This window comes from Phyllobates terribilis, unplaced genomic scaffold, assembly GCF_046119375.1.
Source record: "Phyllobates terribilis strain yellow unplaced genomic scaffold, ASM4611937v1 Scaffold_11__3_contigs__length_659146591, whole genome shotgun sequence".
Classification (NCBI taxonomy): domain Eukaryota; kingdom Metazoa; phylum Chordata; class Amphibia; order Anura; family Dendrobatidae; genus Phyllobates; species Phyllobates terribilis.
In genome coordinates, this window is record NW_027362771.1 from 311,006,235 (window position 1) to 311,027,559 (window position 21,325).

Sequence of the window (21,325 nt, forward strand, 5' to 3'; positions counted from 1 at the left end):
CTGTTCGTTCCGCCTTCTAGTGGCCGATTTCCTAGACCCGCTCCTGCGTCTGGTCTGTCCTGTCTGAACACGCTCCTTGCCTGTTCGTTCCGCCTCTCTGGGGGCCGTATTCCCAGACCCGCTCCTGTATCCCTCTGCAGTGTCGGTCTCCTCCGTACACTCAGTTCCAGTCTGAACTCTCTCCTGTCCTTTACCTGTTTTGCCTCTATGTCCGTTCCCTTCCTTTTTCTGCAGAGTCTGAACTCGTACCTAACTCCTGCTTGTTGTCTCTGCAAGTACTGTGTGAGTATCTGGCTCTGTCTTTCCCTTCCTGTCTGTTCCGTGTGAACAGAGCCCTGTCCTCCCTGCTCAGCCTTGTCTGCACTCTAGCTGTGCTTGCCTGTAACCCTCTGCCTGTATTGTTCCTGAGTCCCGGTGTGTACTGGGTCCTATCCCGCCTGTGTTCCTACCTGCTAGTGCCTCCCTGTCTGCACTCTAGCTGTGCTTGCCTTTACCCCCCTGCCTGCATACCCGCCTGCCTGCATACCAGTCGTGCCTGCCTATACCCTCCAGTCTGTGTGCCAGCCTACCAGCCTGTTCCTGTATTCCCCTGTGTGGGTCAACAGCCGTGTCCGGGGTCTGTCCTGGAGTAGCACCTGGTCCCTCTGCTCGGTTCCTCCTTGGTGCACTGGCGTCGTATGCCGTCGTGCGACCCTGGTCGGATCGGGTGAATACTTAGTCACGCCCCTCCAGGCATTCACTCTCCGGCACGGTCCAGTGGAATCACTACCAATCACACGCACACGCCGCTTAGCCCGGGCGTGTGCATAACAGCATGCTCAGGCCATGGTTCCCGTTGAGCCCCACGGCCTTCGCTCTCTGAGAAGTTTTCCAGCGAATACATGCATTAAAATAAATAAATAAATATTTTTTTTTTCCTTTAGCTGAGTTCCAGGCGAATTACGCACCCGTCCAGATGGATCTATCAGCCCTCGTTCCTGCGGATCCGCCACGTTACTATGGGGATCCAAGACAGTGTCGTGCATTTGTGGAGCAATGCATGCTACACTTTAAGGCCTACCCTCTCTATTTTCCTTCCGATTGGGCTAAAGTGGCCTTTATGATTGACTACCTAGCGGGTGATGCCTTGAAATGGGTCACCCCCCTATGGGAAGCATGGGATCCTGTCATCCTTGACCTGCAGGCCTTCCTGGTGGCCTTTCGTATGGTCTTCGAGGACCCTAACTCTGAAGCCCCTGCTGAAGCTTCACTTCCCAATATCCCGGAGCAGCCCCGACGGGTAATGTGTGTGGGTAGCGCAATAGTCCTCCAGCCCAATGAGACTACTGCCCACCCAGAATCCTCACAGGGTGACTACGCTTTCCGGAATACTTCTCTCAACCTCAAGAGGCAGTCCAGACGTGCTAGACTTAGAGGCAAGCCGTCACGCCAGGGTCTGTCCTCCCTGAGACCTCCTGACCCCAACCTTGAAGTCCCTACTGAAGCTTCATCTCCCTGTATCCCGGAGAAACCCCAATGGGTAATGTGCGTGGGTAGTGCACCAGTTCTCCTGGCCGAAGAGACTTCTGCCCATCCAGACTCCACACAGGAGAACTTCCTGCACCCGGCATCAGATGCTTCTTTCTCTTTAACCGGTGTGCATGTCCAAGGATGCTCCAAAGCTGTGGTTACCTCAGAGTCTGTGCACCTCTACTACCTGGCGGAGGATCCCCTGTTGCCTCCTGAACCCTCCGGGATACCACTCGATGACAAATGGAGAGAGACTTCTCTACACCCGGTACTCAATACTTTGTCCGCTTCGTCCTGTGAGCCTGACAATGGGTACCCCAAAGTGGTAGTTACCTCCGAGTCTCTACACCCCTCCGACCAGGCGGAGGACCGCCAGCTGTCTCCAGAACCCTTCGGGGTGCCACCTGGTGGTGAATGGACAGAGACTTTCCTATACTCGGTACCCGATACCTCGCCTGCTTCCTCCAGTGAGTCCGACCTAGTGTACTCTGAAGCAGAGGTTACCCGTGAGTCTCTACACCCCTCTGACCAGGCGGAGGACCGCCAGCTGTCTCCAGAACCCTTCGGGGTGCCACCTGGTGGTGAATGGACAGAGACTTTCCTATACTCGGTACCCGATACCTCGCCTGCTTCCTCCAGTGAGTCCGACCTAGTGTACTCTGAAGCAGTTGTTTTCTCTGAGCCTCTGCACTCTTCTGACCCGGCGGAGGACCTCCAGTTGTTTCCTGAATCCTCCGGGATACCACCAGATAACAAAGAGACAGTGACTTTTCCTCATTATGTACCTGATAACCCGTCTATTGCTTCCTGTGAGCTTGACAAGATGTACCTCGAAGCAGAGATTACCCTTAAGTCTCTGTCCCCCTCCAACCCAGTGAACGACTGGCCCTCGAATTCCCTGCGGAAGATTCTGGCAGGCCTGAAGAAGAGGGGGCGTAAGGGGGGAGGTACTGTAACATACCTGGCGGCGTCCTTGCATGGTGGTCCATCTCCCACTGTGCAAGAGGGCGCACTTGATCTCCTGTCCAGAATGTCTCTCTGGCTTCCCTCCATGCTGTCTGTTTGTGTCTGTTTCTGCTGCTTAAGGGCGGCGCCCGATCACTTCCTGCCTTTTGTACCTGCTGTGGGTCACACCCCTTGTGCGTCCTCAGCCTATTGCTGTCTGTCACCTGGTATATAGCTCAGCTGCTCCCATCTATCCCTGCCTGAGCATAGTGTTTCCTTCAGTGTGTGCTTGCACTCTGAAGGTGCCAGGTCCCGTCTCTTCCCTCCTGCCTTCTAGGGGCCGATTACCTAGACCCGTTCCTGTATCTTGTCTGACCTGTCTGAACTCGCTCCTTGCCTGTTCCTCTTGCCTTCTAGTGGCCGATTTCCTAGACCCGCTCCTGTGTCTGGTCTGTCCTGTCTGAACACGCTCCTTGCCTGTTCGTTCCGCCTTCTAGTGGCCGATTTCCTAGACCCGCTCCTGCGTCTGGTCTGTCCTGTCTGAACACGCTCCTTGCCTGTTCGTTCCGCCTCTCTGGGGGCCGTATTCCCAGACCCGCTCCTGTATCCCTCTGCAGTGTCGGTCTCCTCCGTACACTCAGTTCCAGTCTGAACTCTCTCCTGTCCTTTACCTGTTTTGCCTCTATGTCCGTTCCCTTCCTTTTTCTGCAGAGTCTGAACTCGTACCTAACTCCTGCTTGTTGTCTCTGCAAGTACTGTGTGAGTATCTGGCTCTGTCTTTCCCTTCCTGTCTGTTCCGTGTGAACAGAGCCCTGTCCTCCCTGCTCAGCCTTGTCTGCACTCTAGCTGTGCTTGCCTGTAACCCTCTGCCTGTATTGTTCCTGAGTCCCGGTGTGTACTGGGTCCTATCCCGCCTGTGTTCCTACCTGCTAGTGCCTCCCTGTCTGCACTCTAGCTGTGCTTGCCTTTACCCCCCTGCCTGCATACCCGCCTGCCTGCATACCAGTCGTGCCTGCCTATACCCTCCAGTCTGTGTGCCAGCCTACCAGCCTGTTCCTGTATTCCCCTGTGTGGGTCAACAGCCGTGTCCGGGGTCTGTCCTGGAGTAGCACCTGGTCCCTCTGCTCGGTTCCTCCTTGGTGCACTGGCGTCGTATGCCGTCGTGCGACCCTGGTCGGATCGGGTGAATACTTAGTCACGCCCCTCCAGGCATTCACTCTCCGGCACGGTCCAGTGGAATCACTACCAATCACACGCACACGCCGCTTAGCCCGGGCGTGTGCATAACAGATAGATAGAAACATGTCAGTCACATATATAATATCTATCTAATCTATGTGTGATGCTCTATTCTTTCTGTTCTAAATTGTCAGGTACCGATGTATGCAGCTGATGAATTGCCGGCCCGCTTTTTTAAAGAGACAAAAACACTGTTTTTTTTTAATAAATCCTTTATTTTAACACTAAATAACAAGTACAGTAACCAACATTGTCACTGTACTTATTATATATGTGACTGACATGTTTCTATCTATCTAATCTATGTGTGATGCTCTATTCTTTCTGTTCTAAATTGTCGGTTACCGGTGTATGCCGCTGATGAATTGCCTGCCGGCTTTTTTAAAGAGACGGGTGCATGAAAATCGGAGGGCACTAGTGTGTTCCAAGTGCCCTGTTATGTTTTTCATGCACCCTCCTATATACCCTGCCTGGCTGTCTGCCTATATATTCAGCCTGCCTGACGTTTAATTGAGCACTGTTCCCATCGATTTAGGCAATTTTTGACCTTCTGCAGACAGCAGGGTGGGACCGCCAGGAAAATGCTCGAGTTTCCCATAGACTTACATTGGGCTCGTTGCTCGGGTTGAGCACCCGAGTATTCCAATGTGCTTGCTCGCTCATCACTAATCCTTAGTCATGGACAATGTTAATGGTCGATAATAAGTTACACCTCCATAGATGCTCTGAATTTCTTTCACTGCAGGCAGACCAGGCGGTACTACTATAGAGTCAACTGTATATTATTACCTGTCCGCCAACGTTTTCATGCGGTATTGGTGTAGTCTGTTAATCTGTGCAGATGTAAGTTATAAAGACTATGAATGAACGTTTCTAGACATATATTCTTCTACAACAGGAAATGACGACGAGAGAGAGGCAGCGCTCTACAGCGAGAGTGCGAGTCATTGTACTTGATGGGGATGATCAGTACCCACAGTTCCTTCCCTGTCTTTATATGTTCCATGATGGTGTCAAGGTCTGTGTCAGTCCAACGTACTTGGTGAACATAACATCACGATTAGAGCCAGTAAGTTTTTTGAAAATGTCAGATGTATTTATCATTGCGGTTTCTCCAGTTTTCTGTAGTAATCTGCTCATTTTTAGTGGGTTCAGTATATGCGACTTATTCTCTATAAGATTTGTGCCAGTTTTAAGATGTGTTTTTTTATTTTATTTTTCTTATCCAAATATTTTAGACCGATTCATAAAATGCAACTTTTACCAAAAGTTGTATTTTGGGGGGCATTTAACACTGTAGAGTTTTTAATTTGTTGCATTTAAGGCAAACATGCGACTTTTTAAAGGATTTGAAACTTTTTGCTCTAGAAAGTCGCTAAAAAAACCTCTTAGATGCAAAAATAAAGAGCATTTTTTATGTTGTGCCAAATCCATGAACTGCGTGCGCCATTTTGAATATTTTGGTGCGAATACAAGACAAAAAAAAAGTGAATTCTATAACTTATAAATTATGAATCAGGGCCATAACGTCTATTTGAGCAGATAGATGGTACATAATGAAAAGATGTTTCTCTCTTGTATTGTCAGGCTGGGCCACTTGTGTTCAATCCTGGGCCTATATTTGCTGAAGATGGTGACAAAGGAATACTGACTCCAATCTCCTATTCTTTACTGTCAGGTAAAGTATATAAAACATTAACTCTTCAAAGTTGTTACTCCTTAAACATTAGAAATAACATTTAAGATCTCTTATTTGTCAATGTATTGAATTGTGTGAGTTGAATACCTTAAAATCTTTATTATGGGTTTACCAAACAAACCATGTCTTTAAGTGTCTTCTCTTACTGAAATTCAATAGTAGATTATTATGGGGTTTTTAGCTAGGGGTTGGATGGGAAATAATGCAGGAACCTATGACATATCATATTCAATAAAAATATTATAGTTATAACATTGACAAGATAAGTGATGTGTGAAAGTTGTGTTTTGTATATCCTATAAAAAGTATAAAGGCCACAATTTATCAAGACTTGAGTTTTGCACGCCAGTTCTGAGGAAGCTGGAGTAAGATGCACCAAATTCATAAACAGCATGTGCCTCTTAACTCTTTAATGTTCCATGATGTATTATTATATCATGGAATGTGTCAGGGTGTCTGGAGCAAGCTCAGGAGCTGAGCCCGCACCACACATGTCAGATGCCGGTAATATTGTTGCTATGTGGACTGAGAGAAAGAAGATCCATCCTTGGTTAGCTCCATCTCATTTTCTAAAAGAGCCATGAGAACTAGTAGAATTTCATACTCCATGGATGCACCATAGCAAACAAAGGAGAAAGGAGTTACAGTAAAAAAGTGGAAGGGGTATGACAAGGCAAACAAGGAGCAAGAGTTATCATCCCAAGTCTGGAGAGATGTGATGGAATGAGCCAGCACGGGACTGATTATTATACATATATAATTTATCTTATTATCATGCAGGTCCAGGCAGTGAGCTTTTCCAGATTGATAATATTACTGGATCTGTTTCCCTGATAAACACACTGGAAAGTATACCTGCTTCTACCATCTATAATTTGAAAGTTATGGTAAGTCTTCATTTATCATTATTTAACGTATTCAGAAATGTACCATATTTAGGTCCAGTAAAGGGGGTGTTCGGATTTAGGGGGCAAGTCTGCAGTCACTCTATGTGAAGCTCACTTTGCGCTGTGAGTACTCTCCGGTGCTGGCGCCGGGACCTGGTGATGTGATTTCGTACTTCTGGCCACATTCTGACTATACATGTCCGACCTCGTTCAATGCACTTGTATTGAGCAAGGCCGTGCACGTCTAGTCTGCTTGTATGCAAATCATGCACTTGCGGTCACGTGACAGCTGCCGGCACCAGAGAATACTCACAGTGCGCAGTGCAAACGCTGTGAGGATTCAAAAGTCTGCAATCACAAAGAGTGTACCCTAAGGCCAGACAACCCCTTTAAGAACAGACATGACAGTATGTACAGAATGTACAGGGAGCACAGTCTATATACTTACACATAGATATATAAAAGCATGCTGCATCTAGGTCCATTAAAAGCCAGCTACACTAGACTGCAAGAAGGGATGGCGGCCCAATGGACTGGATATTCAGCCCAAAATGTTCAGACTGATTGAGCAGGCATCCCTCCTCCCTAAGCCCGATTGCAACCACAATTCTTATCCTCTAGTACACAAAAGGCTGAGGGTATTTTCCCATGATCCGGAGCCGCCTGCGACCCAGACGCTGCAGAACAGCCGTGCGGCTCCCGCCCTCATATGCAAATGAGCGGCACAATTACAGGTGCCCCGATACGCATAGTGGACATGTGATTTCTAGAAATCCCATCCACTGTGCTATAACATCTGGACGCTGTGGGTTTGACGCTGCATAGACACTCAACATCAAACCCGCAGCGGCTCCTGATTGTAGGCACATACCCTTACACATCAGTTCTGTTATGATGATACTTGCCTCTCATTCCCTATATGCCATGTGGCTGCTGCCAAATTACAGGAGTCAGTAGCTGAGAACCAATAAACGTCTCCATTTAGGTAATATCTACATAATGTGAATGTCTGTAAAACATTGCAGCAGACACCTGCACAATATTTCAATTGTGAATAGGAGTGTTGTACATGCACATACAGTACAGACCAAAGGTTTGGACACACTTACTCATTTAAAGATTTTTCTGTATTTTCATGACTATGAAAATTGTACATTCACACTGAAGGCATCAAAACTATGAATTAACACATGTGGAATTATATACTTAACAAAAAAGTGTGAAACAACTGAAAATATGTCTTATATTCTAGGTTCTTCAAAGTAGCCACCTTTTGCTTTGATGACTGCTTTGCACACTCTTGGCATTCTCTTGATGAGCTTCAAGAGGTAGTCACTGGAAATGGTCTTCCAACAATCTTGAAGGAGTTCCCAGAGATGCTTAGCACTTGTTGGCGCTTTTCCCTTCACTCTGCGGTCCAGCTCACCCCAAACCATCTCGATTGCGTTCAGGTCTGGTGACTGTGGAGGCGGTCATCTGGCGTAGCACCCCATCACTCTCCTTCTTGGTCAAATAGTCCTTACACAGCCTGGAGGTGTGTTTGGGGTCATTGTCCTGTTGAAAAATAAATGATGGTCCAACTAAACGCACACCGGATGGAATAGCATGCCGCTGCAAGATGCTGTGGTAGCCATGCTGATTCAGTATGCCTTCAATTTTGAATAAATCCCCAACAGTGTCACCAGCACAGCACCCCCACACCATCACACCTCCTCCTCCTCCATGCTTCACGGTGGGAACCAGGCATGTAGAGTCCATCCGTTCACCTTTTCTGCGTCGCACAAAGACACGGTGGTTGGAACCAAAGATCTCAAATTTGGACTCATCAGACCAAAGGACAGATTTCCACTGGTATAATGTCCATTCCTTGTACTCTTTAGCCCAACAAGTCTCTTCTGCTTGTTGCCTGTCCTTAGCGGTGGTTTCCTAGCAGCTATTTTACCATGACGGCCTGCTGCACAAAGTCTCCTCTTAACAGTTGTTGTAGAGATGTGTCTACTGCTAGAACTCTGTGTGGCATTGACCTGGTCTCTAATTTGAGCTGCTGTTAACCTGCGATTTCTGAGGCTGGTGACTCGGATAAACTTATCCTCAGAAGCAGAGGTGACTCTTGGTCTTCCTTTCCTGGGTGGTCCTCATGTGAGCCAGTTTCTTTGTAGCGCTTGATGGTTTTTGCAACTGCACTTGGGGACACTTTCAAAGTTTGCCCAATTTTTCGCACAGACTGACCTTCATTTCTTAAAGTAATGATGGCCACTCGGTTTTCTTTACTTAGCTGCTTTTTTCTTGCCATAATACAAATTCTAACAGTCTATTCAGTAGGACTATCAGCTGTGTATCCACCTGGCTTCTGCACAACACAACTGATGGTCCCAACCCCATTTATAAGGCAAGAAATCCCACTTATTAAACCTGACAGGGCACACCTGTGAAGTGAAAACCATTTCCGGTGACTACCTCTTGAAGCTCATCAAGAGAATGCTAAGAGTGTGCAAAGCAGTCATCAAAGCAAAAGGTGGCTACTTTGAAGAACCTAGAATATAAGACATATTTTCAGTTGTTTCACCTTTTTTGTTAAGTATATAATTCCACATGTGTTGATTCATAGTTTTGATGCCTTCAGAGTGAATGTACAATTTTCATAGTCATGAAAATACAAAAAAATCTTTAAATGAGAAGGTGTGTCCAAACTTTTTGTCTGTACTGTATATATGAAAATGCACATGTCGCTTACATTTACATTGATGAAATCGTACCTAAAATGTGAAAAATTTGCAACAGATGCTGCTTGTTGCACATTGGAATACTGTCATCCATCCTCTTACATCAGTGATTTATCCCCCATTAAAGGGAACCTGTCATGTCTTATCTAGTATGTAAACTGCCCCCATAGCGTTGTTAGTGATGCAATGTGCATCATTAACACGCTTTTTTCATTAAAATTGGTGCTAATATAATGAGTATATAATATTTTATATACTTATAATCCTACTTGCTTGTTCAGTTATAGGGGTGTGATCCTCATATTCAGTCACTGCTGGCGCCGCCCACGTATTTGAATTTTGCTCCCAGCGAGCGCTGATATTTGTGGGGCGCATGCGCTGTATGACACGGCCAGGCAGTAAAGCTTCCGGCGCTGGGAGCCACGCATGCTCTGTGAGGCTGTGTAGTTTCCAGCTTCACTGCGCACGCGCTATGACAAGCTGCTCCCGCCGTGTGCGCAGTGAAGTTCCCAGCTTCACTGTGTGCGGCCAGAGGCAGCCCATGACTGAATACGAGGATCACACCCCTATGACTGAACGAGCAGGTAAGATATAAGTATATAAAATGTTTTATACTCATTATATTATAAATTTTAATGAAAAAAGCGTGTTAGTGATGCACATTGCATCACTAACAATGCTATGGGGGCAGTTTGCATAGTAGATAGGACATGACAGGTTCCCTTTAAAACATGCCCTACTCCCCTCCAAGGTTGGGTCTAGACAAACCGTGGCCCTGTGAAAAATTAAAGGTGGAGACCTAAATTCTAAAATATTGTACCATCATACAAACATTTAAGGTGCATTAACCCTGCCGAGTTCAGGCTGTTAAATGAGCACTGATTTACTTTGTACCAGTCGATCATCGCTTGTTTACTAGACCGCTCACACAGGCCTACAACGAATGTGTACAGAACGATGGTTAAAGACGTTATCTACTACTAGGACAACTCCTTCTTGATCTGAATGTTTGCCCCAGTTAAAATAAAAGCACCTATACTCCAATGGCATCGGCAGTCAATCAAATCAATCAGTATAACTGTTAGCACCACGCCGGATCCCTGCTCTGACAGGCAGGGTCTCCGGCGTGTCACTTCACTCACCCACGCTGCGGTCAGTACTTCCCTTCCCTTCCCAATGATCTGCCTGCTTCTAGCAGGGCTTCCAGCCATGTCCTTAGGGCACGCGCATGCGCTCCCGCCCTCTTAAAGGGCCAGCGTGTGTACTTGCTATTTCCTCCCCAGCCAATGGCTGTGGTGTATTATGTATATATTGCTTCCTCCCCACTGGTGAGGTGCCTGAGCAACCTCCTTTTCTACAGTCTAAGTTGTTATGGTTGCGTACCAGTCCTTGCTGCACTCTGGTGCAGATCCTGCCTGCTGCACTCTGGTGCAGATCCTGCCTGCTGCACTCTGGTGCAGATCCTGCCTGCTGCACTCTGATACAAACTCCGCCTGCTGCTCCATCCAGTCTGTTATACTGGGTCCAGCTGCTGCGCGGCCGTTGGTCTTTCCTGGAGTGGCACCTGGCGTTCATCGGGAGCCAAGTCTAACCTCACCATCAGAGGCTCTAGTGAACAGTCCGGTGCTCGCTTAGTCACGCCCCTCCAGGCTCTGCGCGGTCCGTGGCACAGTGGTTCCACAAACCACGTCCGTGACAGCTTGCTCAGGCCATGGACCCTGCTGGACCCCGGATCCCGCCTGATCGGACCATGTACCAAGAGCTCTGCTGACAGAAAGGCGTGCAGGAAGAGTTGTCAATGCAGTTGGAGTCCCTGGCTACCAAGTTGGAGGCCTTAAACGTCTCTCCAGAGTTCCCGCATGTTCAAGCAGCCGTGTCTTCTCTGGAAACTTCTCAGACTGTTTGCTTAGTTCGAGGTCCACACATGGACAAGGACCGCAGGGCACGGGAGCTCCCTGACGCCGTGAAAACAAGCAACCCTCTGTTTCCTTGTTGTGCATTTTGACCAACCTTTTGCCAAAACCTCTTATCCTTGGACTTGGTTCCATTGAATTCCCTTTACTACTCTACATTCAAATGACGCTTTGAAAAATACCTGCTAGGGTCGAAACGTTATTTATATCTGGTCACATTCAAGCACAAAAATGTTCTTGCACCTTTAAATTCTGCTTGTCACAGAGAATCAATAAACTGTTCATCACCCAAGCCCAGAGTGTACAGTGAATCTTTAATCTATAGTTCGAGGTCCAGGCCCCCAACTCGCAGCTCCACCACGCTTTGACAGCAATCCGAAGCTCTGCCGCAGGTTCATCAGTCAGTGCTGGCTACATTTTGAACTTCTTCCTCACCACTTCCCATTGGACCGAGCAAAGGTAGCATTTCTTACGTCGCACCTTGGAGGTGAGGCCCTGGCGTGGTTGAACCCATTATGGGAGAAAGAGGACCCAATCATCTCCAATTTGCCAGCATTCTTGGAGGCTTTTCGCAAAGCAGGGCAAACCACATCTTCAGCTTCCGCTCTTCTCCGTTTAAGTCAGTCCAATTCATCTGTGGGACAATATGCGGTACGCTTCTGCACTCTGGCGTTCTGACTCAGATGGAATAACGAAGCTTTGGTGGCGACATTCTGGGAGGGGCTTTCCGGAAACATTAAGGATGAGCTAGCCGGTCAAGACCTACCAACTACCTTCGACAACCTGATCTCTCTCGCCATCCGTATAGACCTTCGTTTCAGAGAACATGCCCGTGAGGTGGCACGTTAAAGCGGAAAACTGCCTTCTGCACTCTGGTGCAAAGTCTGCCTGCTTCTCCATCCAATCTGTCCTATTGGGTCCAGCTGCTGCGCGGCTGTTGGTCTGTCCTGGAGTGGCACCTGGGGTTCATCGGGAGCCAAGTCTAACCTCACCATCAGAGGCTCTAGTGAACAGTCCGGTACTTGCTTAGTCACACCCCTCCAGGCTCTCCGCGGTCCATGGCACAGTGGTTCCACAAACCATGTCCGTGACAATAACAGCACCATTACAGCCATGTCTATACTTTACATTACAAAACTGTGGTGACATGTTCTTTTTAAGGCTTGACCCCAGAGGCGAAGCTAGGGTTTTGCTTCAGGGGGGGCGATACTTCTGAGTGGGCCCCTAACCAGGTAACTCTGATTACAAAAATAGTTAGTGGCGCACCCAGATAGTGGATGTAGGAGAACCTCAGCAGATGACAACGCTGTTACTGAAAATAATCTCTATACAAAGACCAGCACTGATATTACCGCCATATGGTGACATATTGCTAGATAACAGTCTTGCAGAACATATAAGAGATCACAGCACAGTAACTTACAGCTGATGTTCTTTCTGATTAAATTGTTCACTTTTCCCATCTTTTCCATCTGGCCCAGACCGATACGACGACTTCTCCAGCCAGGACTCAGAGTCTCAGGTCTGCAGAGATCACAACAAAGACACATTTGACTCCTTACATTTCAGGTCCCGTCCCCATCTATTCTCAACCTGCACAAACACCTCTTCCTGCTGATACCCCAATACTGAGCCTCTGTTGCTGTACGTGTCCATATTACTGCACCTTCTGTGTGCTTTCAAGATGGTAAAACAACCCTGTAGAATATAGTAATGCAGTGTGCAAGTGACGCGCCCACTGGGCCGTGTGTGCACGTGTGTGGGATACCCGGAGCCGGGTCTCTGGGGGTTGTAGTCTCCGTGGCGGCGACCCAGTCCCGTGGCTCAGGGTGTTCAAACCAGTGGCAGTTTTTATAGGGTTTTTGGGGTTTAATGTCCGACTACGCCACCCGTGGATTGCGGTCAGGGTGTACAGCCGCTGCGAGGCAGTCCACTGAGGCTGGTGTGGTGTGCGCAGCTAAAGATGGGATAACTCCCCACGGGAAGAGTATGGCCTCAGGGCAGGGAATGTGGATGATGGGAGTGATGTTTTCTTACTAGGTTCCTGTGTTACTTCAGTATTTTTGCTGTGGCTTTACAGTCTGGACCTATGATAAGTTTGATGTTGCTTTGATCTATTTAAATCTTATGGAGATTTCAGATGCATTTAGCTATGACTACTTCCTTTGTCACACATGCGCTATACTAGGACACTGTAGTCCTCTTATAAGTATATCTCTTTATTGCCTGGATTCTACCACATGAGGGGTGTTATCCTGTAAACATATTCATGTATCACATTTGCTAAGCAGTGGACCTTTCAGTGTTTTCCATTCCCCCATTTTTGGAGGTTTTCCCTTGTCTAATTTTAATGTATCTTTTATTTTTGAACTGAATAAATATTGGTTTTATTTTTCACATCTTGTCAGAATCTCTTCTTGTCTGGTGGTTATGTGCCGCGGCAGACCTCTTTTGTGTTATAACCGGGTGTCCATGTCACCCAACAAGGTGAAGTCTTGGAACAGAGTAGGGGACCTGTCCAAAGCAAACCCCAAGCGTTGGCCCTGGGCGTGGCTGCAAGGCTGAGGCTAGCTACTTGGGCCACAAGGAGGCCACGCCAGACAGGTTTTTCTCTTCCGCGGCCATCTTCGCAAGAGGCACCAAGGTGCAACTATCTACAATTTAGTTCCGTTTACTCAGCGTCCATAACCTGTCAGTCCAAATAAACCTGCAGGGTAACTAGAGAAACATAATCAATGAACAGGCAACAAAAACATAAACCTTTTTCAGCATTTACGTATGTACAGGTAAATATATACTTGGCATTAGACTCTCCAGCGAGCGGGCATCTGTCCTCTAGTGCTCCTGGTGGACCTACGTAACCCACTATCTGGTTCTGCACTACAGGGTGTAGAAGGTGTTGCGGGTAGGCCTGGCAGCTTTCTGCGTACTCTTTGGCTTACTAGGGGCACGGCAGGCTCACTACTAGCAGAGGGTTGATTCTCCTGGGCTGCTGGTATGGATTTTTCTGCCTCCTGGGCCGGCTGCTCTTCTGACACCTGTTCTTCTGTAGGCCCTAGAGGGGCTGGCTGGAGAAAGGTGAGGACGGGTACCACGACTGCGTTGTTGATTTGAGTCCAGGACCGGGGAAAGTCTCCGAGTATGGTACTGATCATTTCTTCCCTTTCCTCTGCGGGTTGAGGGTTTTCTGGATCTTCGTCAGGGCTTTGCAGCTGCTCGGGACACTTTTTCAGGTGGTCTCTGGAAACAATGGCTGTGGTTTCTCCTCCATCCTTACGGATTATGCAGACTTTTGGATTATCATGGCTTGAGGGCAGTACTGTGTACGGGTCCTTCTCCCACTGGTCGTCCAACTTGTGGAGCCGCCTCTTTCTCTTCAAGACCTGCTCTCCAGGTACCAGGGGAACAGTGGGAGCATGCTGGCTATAAGTCTTCTCTTGCCTTTCTCTTGCTTGAGACAGACTTCGCTCGACGCTCTCCTGTACTTTCCGATACTGCTGCTGTTGTTCTGTATCCCAGTCTGCCTCTGGCGAGGTGTCCTCAAGTGTCAGGACTCCCATATCCAGGTCAATAGGCAGCTTACCAGGTCTTGCTCTCATTAGGTAAGCCGGGGTACAGTTGGTGGAACCTACAGGGATGTGATTATATAAGTCCACCAGATCAGGCAGCTTTTCAGGCCACAGACTGCGTTCTTCCAGGGGCAATGTTTTTAGCAAGTCTATCACCACCTGGTTCATTTTCTCACATAGTCCGTTGGTCTGAGGGTGATAGGGCGTTGTTCTTATCTTCCTGCAGCCATACAGATTGCAGAACTCTTGGAAGACCTCCGCTTCGAAGGCTGGTCCCTGGTCCGTCAGCACTTGCTCCGGATACCCGTGTGGATGGCAGAATTGCTGCTGGAAGGCTCTAGCTGCTGTTTGAGCCGTTAAGTCCTTGACAGGGACCACCACCAGGAACCGGGAGTAGTGATCTACGATTGTGAGGGCGTAGACGTACCCAGATTTGCTTGGAGCCAGTTTCACATGGTCCAGAGCTACCAGCTCCAGTGGCTGCCTGGTGATGATGGGCTGCAGAGGAGTCTTCTGGCTGTCACGGTCCTTCCTTCTTAGGTTGCAGGGAGTGGAGTCAGTACCCTAATGCAGTTGCTGACACCAGTCCTCCATTTGTTTCTTAGAGCTGTTACCTTCCTCTGGTTGAGATGGAGGCAAGGGTTCTACGGCCTTTACAGAATTTTGGCTTATGGTGAACAATTTGGCTAGCGTGGCATACCGGGGCAGGTGTACTTCTCTCTCCCCGATATTTACGATGCGGACAGGTACCCTCCCATGGCGTACATCGACCACTCCCCATGCTGTCAAAATGGTGGGCCTACTGTCTGAGTAGACGGGCTCTACCATGGCTTGGTAGTCTCTACCTCTTAGACCAATAGCTGCCCGGCACCATATCATCATCTCACTTTTCGGGGGCATGGCAATAGGGAACGGGTCACACATTCTCACGCTACCAATCTCACCACCAGATAATTCCACCTGTTGCCGTTTCATCAGTGCCCGGATCTCTTTTTGGAGGACACGCTGCTGGCTGGAACTGGCGTTCTTGGCAACCTGCTGTAAAATGAGAATCACCTCTGCAAGACAATTTTCAATCACGTTAGTTCCCAAGGTTATTCTAGGGTGACTCTCATGACGGTCAATGTCCACAATAATCAGTCCTTGTGCCGCCAGTTCGACTTTACCGATTTTAATGGTCACCTCTTTGAATCCCACCTGCGGCATGGGCTGACCATTGCTAGCGATGATACTCACGTCATCTGGGTAGCGGGTTATGTCCGAGTCATTCCAGTACCGCTTAAAGAGCACGTACGGGATGGTAGTCACCTGTGACCCAGTGTCTAGTAGGGCACTCATAGGAATGCCATCCAGTACCACAGGCAAGACCGGACGTCCCACTACGTATTTATCACGCCAGTTCGATCGGCCTGATGATCTTATGCCTGGGGGTTGGCCCTCTGCCCCAGGTTGTGCCCGTTTAAATGACAGTACCTTGCCATATGTCCGGGTTGATTGCAGCGGCGGCAGATGGGTTGTCCCTCCTCGTTGTATCTGTCGCTGGGTCTTCCTCTGGACGATGGGATCCTCTTCTGTCGGTGCCACGGGACGTCCTCCGGACTGGTGGCCAGCTTGATCCTTCCTGGAGGAGAGACCTGTAAAGACTGCACAGTTCGGGTTAGCGCGGCTACGCTTTTAGTTAGCTCTTGGACCTGATGGTGCAGGTCTGTAGCAGGGTTGTTGTCCAAAGCCTGCGCACCAGCTCCTACAGGCTCTGCAGACAAGGGCGCCGTCTCTTGATGATAGGTAATAGCAGGGCGCCGGTGGGTTACAGCGCTACCCGGTGCCGGTTCTCGGAGCACCCGGATGGCCCTGTCTTTGAACTTTGCAAAATCTAAACCAGGGTTCTGCAAGGCCATTGCACGCAACTGGGTTCGGTGGGCGTTGGACAGCAGACCCTCAATGAATTGCTCAGTTAACAGTTCATCTGCATTCCGCACACTGTCAGGGTCTGTCTGTTTAATGGCTCCCAGGGCCTCTTGCAAACTCAAAGCATAGTCTCTTATACTGTCTTGGGCCCGCTGCTTGCACCCATAAAATCTCATTTTGATCTCGGCTGAGGTGCGGGTATCAAAAGTGTCCTTCAGACGGGCCAAGATCTCCTTTACGGTCTCCTTGTCCCGGACTGACCAGGACTTTACTTCACGCTGGGCTGCGCCGGTTAGCTGGCGTATCAATATGCTCACTTTCTGGCCGTCCGTCAGGGGGTATACCTTAAATAGGCTGTACAGTCTCTCCCCTCCGGGGATGTAGGGCATTGTAAATGGCATTACTGCGGCAGTGGCCGCGCTGGTGGTAGAGGGTTCCTCCGTGTCCGTCATCTTCCTCCCCCCTAGTTAAGTGTGGCCTACCTTCTGACGATCCTCTTCTGTAGGCCGCGGCTCCGCTGGCACTGCTCCGGACGAGGACCTTGCGTCGCGTCCCGGTGACGTCAGCGTCGCTCTCTCTCCCTTCCAGGACCTTGCGCAGCGTCGGTGCGTGGGGCGGAGCTTCGGGTCTCGCGCGCTTTCGGCGTCCACGCCCCTCTTCTTCCCGCGCGGCGTCCCGAAGATGGCGCCCGATGGCGTGAAAACGACCACGGATGGCGGGAAAACAGCTGCTGATGGCGGGAAACTTCTGAAGATGGCGGGCGTCGACTGAAGATGGTCGGGAAATGGCTCCGGATAGCGGGAAAACTCTTTTTCAGGTAAGTGCAAAGTCTCTTTCAGGCACGCAATACCCGTTTGTGGCGGGTTGGTTTGAATCCTGCCGACTACGCCAAAAGTTGACGCGCCACCTGGGGTGTGTGGGATACCCGGAGCCGGGTCTCTGGGGGTTGTAGTCTCCGTGGCGGCAACCCGGTCCCGTGGCTCAGGGTGGTCAAACCAGTGGCAGTCTTTATAGGGTTTTTGTGGTTTAATGTCCGACTACGCCACCCGTGGATTGCGGTCAGGGTGTACCGCCGCTGCGAGGCAGTCCGCTGAGGCTGGTGTGGTGTGCGCAGCTAAAGATGGGATAACTCCCCACGGGAAGAGAATGGCCTCAGGGCAGGGAATGTGGATGATGGGAGTGATGGTGCGCGGGCGTCCCAGTACTAGTAGTGCCGTATGCGGTGAGAAAGCAGGAACGACTCAGAGTCTTTGCAGTGCAGTTCAGGGTCTTTACTGATGATAATAAGGCTGACCCTCCTGGGAGTACTGGCTAGCATAAGGGGACTGGTCAGTCTGCGAGCAAGCAGGAGTTCCCCTGGCCAGGTGGAGTTGTAGGCCTCCCCGTCTATCTGCACTCTTCCTGGCTACCTTGCTGTAAGCGAGTAGAAGTAGCCCACATCCCTGAGTATACCGTGTGGTGCTCACCCGTATGGCTGGTGACTTGGGGCCTTCTGATAGCCTCCGCTCCTCGATGGCGGTGCTGGTCCCTTCTTTGTGACTGAGCCTCCGGGCTTCTTTGGCCAGAGGACCTGGAATCCCCTGCCGGCTGGTTTCTGCTGCTAGACTTAGAGGTTTCCACAGCCTCGGACTCCGTTGTCCGGTAGTAGTCTCTTCAGCCAGGACGAGCAATATCTGCTTCCAGTCCCTGGCACTCAGCTCCTGCTCCTACAGAGCTCCTAGCTGTTTCTCGCCCTGTGTCTGGAGCTTCACTCCAGGCTCTGACTGTCTAATCCCGCCCCAGACCCAGTTTATAAGGGCAGATTCCTCCCCTCCCAGGACTGGGCAGGAGGTGTTGCATGCTTAAGGGCTCCTGACCAGGAAACCTCCCACTTGCTCCCAGACGTAATATTTCTATTACTGTGGTAACCAGACCCCTGGGGTGCCACACAAGTGCCTTAGAAAACAGTGACCACATTTTGCGCCCTAGAAAGTAACAATGCCCTCAGTGTGCCCCTCTGACAGTCACCATAACCTGAGTTCCCCTACAACGATAAGTGCCCACTTAACATTTAATAATGTCCTGAGTCTTCCCTCATGTACAGCTTCCCTATACACAGTATGATGCTCTCCAACACACAGTATACTGACCCCTTACTAGCCTCCAAACTGATGTCTCCAACACTGTATGATGGACCCCACACTGTGCAAAGACCCCACATTATCTCCCACACGTATGATGGCCTCCACACTGTGCAAAGACCCCACATTATCTCCCACACTGTATGATGGCCCCCACACTATACAAAGACCCCACATTATCTCCCACACTGTATGATGGCCCCTACACTGTGCAAAGAACCCACATAATCTCCCACACTGTATAACCCTAACTGTAATCCCCACACTGTATAAATAACCTCCATATAGTATAATGTGCCAGATAGGCCTCAATATAGTATAACACACTCTCCATAGGCAGAGTCTGTATGATAATCCCCCCATAGGCAGTCTGTAGGATAATCCCCCCATAGGCAGTCTGTAGCATAATCACCCCGCTTCCCATAGGCAGTCTGTAGCAAAATCCTCCCACCCCCCATAGGCAGTCTGTAGCATAATCCCCCCACCTCCCCCCATAGGCAGTCTGTAGCATAATCCTCCCACCACCACATAGACAGTCTGTAGCATAATCCCCCCCTCACCCCATAGGCAGTCTGTAGCATAATCCCCCCACCCCCCATAGGCAGTCTGTAGCATAATCCCTCAACAGGGAGTCTGTAGCATAATTCCCCCAACCCCCCATAGGCAGTCTGTAGCGTAATCCCCCCACCCCCATAGGCAGTCTGTAGCATAATCCCCCCACCCCCATAGGCAGTCTGTAGCATAATCCCCCCCCCATAAGAAAAAATAATAATAAGCACAATACTCACCTCTCTCTCCTCCTGGTTCCCCCGCTGCTCTGAGCGCCCGGCCCACACACCTCTTCACAACAGCGGGCTGGGCGCCAAGTGATGACGTCAGTGACGTCAGACACAGAGGACGCTATGGGGACTAATCGCTCACTCTCCCATCACTGAGCTCGTGGTTGCGGTGAATGGTGGGGGGGCCTGATGCTGACACCGGGGGCCCCCCTCCTGCTCAAGGGCCTCATAGCGGCCACCAGGCAGTGCAGGGACATCGAGTCTCCCTGCTCTGCCCGGAGTGTAACTGTAGCGGCGTGCTGCTCACGCCGCTACAGTTACAATAGTGTAGCTCTGGGTGGGCCCCCTCAGAGCGCGACCACCTCCTTTTCCCCCCGGTAGCTATGCTACTGCTTGACCCTTAAAGGGTTGAAGGGCAAAAGTGCATTGCGAACTTCTTTCAGGATTTAAAAAAGATCATAAAATCACTGCTTTCATTCTATGGCTGTATTGTGAAAAAAGTCTATTTCATGTGTCAGATTTCTTTACTTCTGAAAAGGAGTACGACTTACTCAGTGTGAGGATAAAAAAACATAAAATGTTCAAATCCCCCCCTCCCTTTGCCTAATTTTAAATTAAACAATAAAAAAAAAAATACACATATTTGGCATCGCTGGGTTCAGAAATGTCCGATCTAATAAAACATAAAGTAAATTAAACCGATCGGTAAACGGCGTAATGAGAAAAGAAATTGAAATGCCAGAATTACATTTTGTTTGGTTGCCCCAACATTGCAATGAAATGCAATAAAAGGCAATCAAAACATTGTATCTACCCAAAGTAGTATCAATAAAAACATCTGCTCGGAGTGCAAAAAATAAGCCCCCACCCGCCCCAGATCCCGAAAAATGGAGACGCTACAGGTCTCGGAAAATGGTGACTTTTTTTTGTCTTACAAACTTTGGATCTTTTCACACCACTTAAAGAAAAAAGAACCTATACATGTTTGGTATCTGCGTACTCGTAATGACCTGGAGAATTATAATGGCAGGTCAGTTTTAAGATTTAGCGGACATGGTAAATAAAAAAACTCAAACAACTTTATTTGCAATTACATAATACTCTTTATCTCATTTTTCAGTATGAGGTATGGTAAAATCAATGGTGTAATTAAAAAGTACAACTCGTCCCACAAATACAAGCCCTCACACGGCTATATAGACGGAAAAATAAAAATGTTATGGCTCTGGGAAGGAAGGGAGCAAAAAACGAAAGTGCAAAAACAGAAAATCACAAGGTAGTGAAGGGGTTAAAATGTATATGATGAAGAAACTGGGACCCAGAATATTGCCTAATAATTGACAGATTTCAACTCTATTGAGCTGAATCTTTCTCTGAACGCTCCATAATATGCAGAAATGGTCTGAATAAGGAGTACTTTATAGCCAGGAATTAAAGGCAACATTGTCTTGCAAACATCATAGTTTCTTGAATACTGTTACATAATGTACTCTGCTTAAAAAACCTGAATTTAAAGCGTGAAATAGTAACTTTGTTAACCTCAATCATCAGACGGGTCATTCTCTAGAAAGGGATCATGTACCTGTGTGTTAAAATCTCTTAAAGGGAAGATGCCACCCCCCAAAAAAATGTTCAGTAATTGAATAAATGTAAAATATTAATGTTTTTAATTTTTTTCATAGCATATTAGCATTTGTTTTCAATGGAGTAAAATATGAAAAATCATTTAAAAAGTTTTGATATTTTCCATTTTCAAACACTAGGGTGAGCAGCTGCTGAAATTTGCCATGAAAACCTAGTGTACAACTAGCTTGCATTACGACTGCAGTAAATGTGGGTGGGATCTGCTTACATGTGTGTGATGTCACGCCTCTCTATTCTGGGCGTTTGCAAAAGGATAAGGGAGGATGAAGTTTAGGATCACAGTGCAGAAACATTTCGTTGGTGACTGCAAAATGACACTGAGATGTGGATGCTGTCATCGAAGACGATTGGCCGCTCTAATTCTGTTAGCTGGTGTTGCTCACCGTATCA

At 48.6% G+C, this 21,325-nt stretch overlaps 1 protein-coding gene across 1 annotated transcript in view; it reads left to right on the forward strand.

Moving 5' to 3' along the window:
- The window catches only part of LOC141165117 (protocadherin-15-like), a 112,070-nt gene that overhangs the window by 44,513 nt on the left and 46,232 nt on the right, over positions 1-21,325 (forward strand). The window contains exons 9-11 of the mRNA XM_073650756.1: positions 4,592-4,762; positions 5,281-5,371; positions 6,173-6,279. Of these exons, the coding sequence (XP_073506857.1) occupies positions 4,592-4,762; positions 5,281-5,371; positions 6,173-6,279 (369 nt within the window). The remainder of the gene's footprint in view (positions 1-4,591; positions 4,763-5,280; positions 5,372-6,172; positions 6,280-21,325) is intronic.